At 41.1% G+C, this 4,360-nt stretch overlaps 1 protein-coding gene across 1 annotated transcript in view; it reads right to left on the bottom strand.

Annotated features, from left to right (window-relative positions):
- Positions 1 to 4,360, bottom strand: part of xirp2b (xin actin binding repeat containing 2b) — a gene marked incomplete at its 3' end in the record, with an annotated part of 23,138 nt that continues 18,778 nt past the window's right edge. Inside the window, 1 exon segment of the mRNA XM_020594819.1 lies at positions 1 to 4,360. This exon segment is cut by the window's right edge and continues 24 nt beyond it. Within this exon segment, the coding sequence (XP_020450475.1) occupies positions 1 to 4,360 (4,360 nt within the window).

Below are 4,360 nucleotides of genomic sequence, written 5' to 3' on the forward strand. Positions count from 1 at the left end.
CATTGCTGTATGAATATCACCTCTAATAATTTCCTCCTTTTCAACTTCCTTCACTGCTTGCTTTGCCAGCGTCAGGGATTTTAGTGTGGCTTTCACATCTCCGGAAACTAAATCTTCAACAGTAGCTTCAACTTTGGATGATGCTGATTTCTTTAGAGATCTCAGAGCCCCTTTGATATTTCCTGGTATAATATCTGGCTTCTCCACTTCCTTGAAGCTCTTCTGAGCCATCTCCAGACACTGCAGAGCTTTTGGTATGTTGCCTTTCACCACCTCCTCTTTCTCCACAACAACCGTCTGATTCATTGATTCAGACAATGAATTCAAAGCAGCTCTTAAATCACCCTTGACTATCTCCTCCTTCGGAAGTTTCTCCAGTGAGACAACTGGCTCTGACATGAAAACTTTCGCTGTATTGTGAACATCACTGGGTATAACATCCTCTACTGTCCGATCAATTTGTTTTTGAGTACGGGCAAGGATGAGTTTTGTGCCCTTAATGTCGCCTCCAACGATCTCCTCTTTTTCTGCTCTGTCAGGCAGATTCTCATCAGATCCTAGATGGAGCTGTTTAAGATAGTCCAAAGCCCCAGATTCAATGCATGTGGAGTAAAAACTGACATTTCCCTTTTCAGTGTCATCTACTTTTATTCTGACTGACTGATCTGGCTTGTCTTGGCTGGACAATCTTTGAAGGGCGCTCTTTATATTTCCTCTTACAACATCTTCTTTTTCAACATTAACGTTTTCTTGTTTATTGAGAAGGGAATATATGGTCATTTGTACATCTCCTTTTTCATCTTCCTGGATTAGTATTCCATGTTTAGTTGACCTACCCTCACTGAAAAGCTTGTTTATAGCTTCTCGAATGTCACCTCGTAATATTTCCTCCCTTTCAGTGCTGCTTTCTCTCTGTTGGTTGAATAGTTGCTGCACTGTTGAACTGATATTGCCCTTCTCCTCTGCATCAATGACTACCTGTCTCTCATGTTTTTCCTGTCGGTTCAATAGGTTCATCATAATAGTCTGCAGATCTCCCCTGATGACTTCTTCTCGTTGAATCTCTGGAGCCTGCTTATTCATTAAATGGTATTTTGCCATCCTAACATCGCCAATTTCATCAGCTTCAATGAGTATTCCCTTCGACATGACCATTTTGTGACTATAAAGCTCCTCAAGCGTTCCCTTGATGCTTTTGCCAAGGATTTCAGTCTTCTCCATTTTTGTCTCATTAAAGTCATCAAATGGTGTAGTTTCAAAAAGCCACGTAGTTGTCTTTACATCAGCTTTGGGAATCTTCTCTTGAGTGATGGTTGTATGCTCGTCCTCATCCACCTCTTTAATGTGGTCAAGAGGATTTTTCTCAAAGAGCCAGACTGAATGTTTGACATCTCCTTTTGCAATCTCCTCAGTTTTAACTGTTTCAATCAAGTTATCAGAGCTCATACTTCTTATTTTATCAATGGATTGGGTTTCAAATCTCCATTTTGCAGTCCTGACATCACCTTTTTGGATTTCACTCACATTAACCGTTCTAACATATTCCTGTGACAGGTCATCTGATTCAAAACGATGTTTATTCAGCTTAACATTGCCTCCTTGAATGTCATCAACGGTTTTTATTATAGCCTTAGTTTCTTCAGTAATCCTGTCAAGAGGTTGCGTCTCAAATTTCCACTTGGCAGACGTGACATCTCCTTTTTGCACATCCTCCTGTGTGACAGATTTGATTATATAAACCTCATCTGTGTCCTTGATGGCATCAAGGGGCTTGGTTTCAAACAACCAACGAGTTCCCACTACATCTCCATGTGTTACCTCCTCACTGGTTACAGTGGTGACCTCATGGTAATGGCCCTCTTTGTCCTGAATGGCATAAAGGGGCTGAGTTTCAAACATCATGGTATAATTTCTTACATTGCCCTTCTCTTCTTCATCACAGGCAGTTTTTCTAATTTTCGTCTGCTCTGTCTCCGTCTCTGAGGACACCTCGTGAATTTTATCCAGGGAGTAGGTCTCAAAAATGAAACGACCCTTATCTACATCCCCTCCTTGTACATCATTCACTGTGCGGCTGCTCATAGTTTCCTCTTGGCCATCGTGTATTTTATCAATTGATTGGTTTTCAAAGAGCCATTTGCAGTTCACCACGTTTCCTTTTTGGATGTCCTCAGTCTGAACTCTCTTGAGCTTTTGCATCACTTCCTCAGATGTAGAAGTCATGATATCAGATGTTTGGTTTTCAAAGATGTACTTCATTCTTGACACATCTCCAGATGCAATGTCTATCTCCGTAACACGCTTAAAAGACCCCTTCTCCTCCCCGGTAAGGTCCTCTAGTTTCTCTGTCTCAAAGAGAAAACAAGCCAGTCTTACATCTTTTCCACTAATGTCCTCTTGTTTCACTGTGCATGTTTTCAGAACAGTCTCTGTCTCATCATGAAGACTATCAAGTGCTTGTGTCTCAAAGAGCCATGTACAGGTTTTGACATCTCCCTTACGCATTTCTTCAGATTCATTTTCACACTTTAACTCTGCTTTTTCATACAGGACGTCCATTGGTTTTGTCTCAAACAACCACTTACAGGTTTTCACATCTCCCTTCATGACGTCAAGATTTTCACTTGTCCCCACAATTTCTTCATCTTCAATATTGCTGAAATACTTGATAGCATCAAGAGGCTGTGTTTCAAACAACCACTTTGCAGTTTTAACATCACCAGACTCTATTTCCTGTTTGGAAATTCCTTTAATAATTTGGTATTTATTTATGCTTTCATCAAACTGGTCAATTGGTCGCGTTTCAAACATCCACTTGCAGGTTGTTACATCCCCCTTTACAATCTCCTCACGTCGCACTGTCCTCACCTCATGGAAGTGACCCGAGCTGTCTTGCATGGCATACAGTGGAGTAGACTCAAACAGATTTCTATTCGATTTCACAGAGCCAGTTTTCACACCCTCTATGAGAATTCTTTGAGATTCATTCCTCCTGCTTAGATCTGTGCTCTCAAAGATTTGCTTGTAGTTTGAGACATCCACTTTATCAATTTCTTCCAGGTCGATTGTTCGGATGACTTCCTTCTTTTCCTCTCTAATTTGTTCCAAAGGTTGACTTTCAAATCGTAGTTTCTGATGCATCACATCACCCTTTTCCTCATTAAGTGCTACTGTTATTTTCAGTTTGCCCACCTCTGCAAGCTCCTTCAACTCCTCTGTTGGAATTGTTTCAAAATAATGTTTGGCTGATCTCACATTACCTGCAATTATTTCCTCTTTTGTCATGGGGCGAGCATTCGAATCATCTTTTAATGAATCCATTGGCTGTGTTTCAAATACCCAGCAGTTCTTGCGAACATCTGCCCTGCAGCTTGTGCCGTCCTCCTGTGTGAAGTCATCCTCAATATTCACAGTTCGTGTAACCTCTTTCTTCTCATCTCTTATGCACTCTAGAGGTTGACTCTCAAAGCGCCACTTTTGGTGTCTCACATCCCCTTTGATTTCTTCGTTTAGTGGTGCCTTTTTAAGTTTTCCAACCTCAGGGTAGTTCTTCCTGGCAGCTTGAGGACTGCTTTCAAAAAACTCCCTGGCAGATTTAACATCACCCCCAATAATTTCATCAATAGACTGAGGTCTGGCATTGGAATCATCCTTCAGAGAGTCCATTGGCTGAGTTTCAAACACGAAGCAATGCTTGCGCACATCAGTTCCGATGATCTCTGTCTTCTCCATTTGTGAGCTTTCCCACTCATCGAGAGAATTTATTGTCTTTATCTCAAACAACCACCTGCCCCAGTCTCCCTTATTACTGTCCTCCATGGAAAGACTACACACAAGTTTCAAAGAGGTAGATTCTTTGTTTGTCATGTCCAGTGGTTGGGTATCAAAAAGCCAACGTGACGCAATGGAGTTCTCCAGCTCAGTTTCAATTTTGCGCACAGACTTAATCTCCAGCATCTGGCTTGACTGTCCCATAATGATGCATTTAAATTGAGTATCAAATGTACTTGTTACAGTTTTCACTTCTTCATCATCAATTTCTTCTAACACAGACCTTAGACTCAGCATGTGGTTTTCATCAATGGTCTCAGTGTGGCCAAGGCTTTCCATGTACTTATTGTCAATCATGTAAATAGTAGCATGTCCATCTTCCTCTGTAAACACAACCTCTTTTGTTAAATCCTCCTCCTTATGCATTTTATTTTGACTGTCCATTGTTTGGGTTTCAAACGACCACGCCGCAGCACGGACATCTCCTTTGTCAAATTTGTTGAATTTGTTTTTATATTCTGTATAGCTGGTGTTTTGTGAACCTAGTTCATCTATTGGCTTGGTCTCAAACATCCAAGCTATGTGTCTC

Source organism: Monopterus albus, unplaced genomic scaffold, assembly GCF_001952655.1.
Source record: "Monopterus albus unplaced genomic scaffold, M_albus_1.0 scaffold24.1, whole genome shotgun sequence".
Taxonomy (NCBI): Eukaryota; Metazoa; Chordata; class Actinopteri; order Synbranchiformes; family Synbranchidae; genus Monopterus; species Monopterus albus.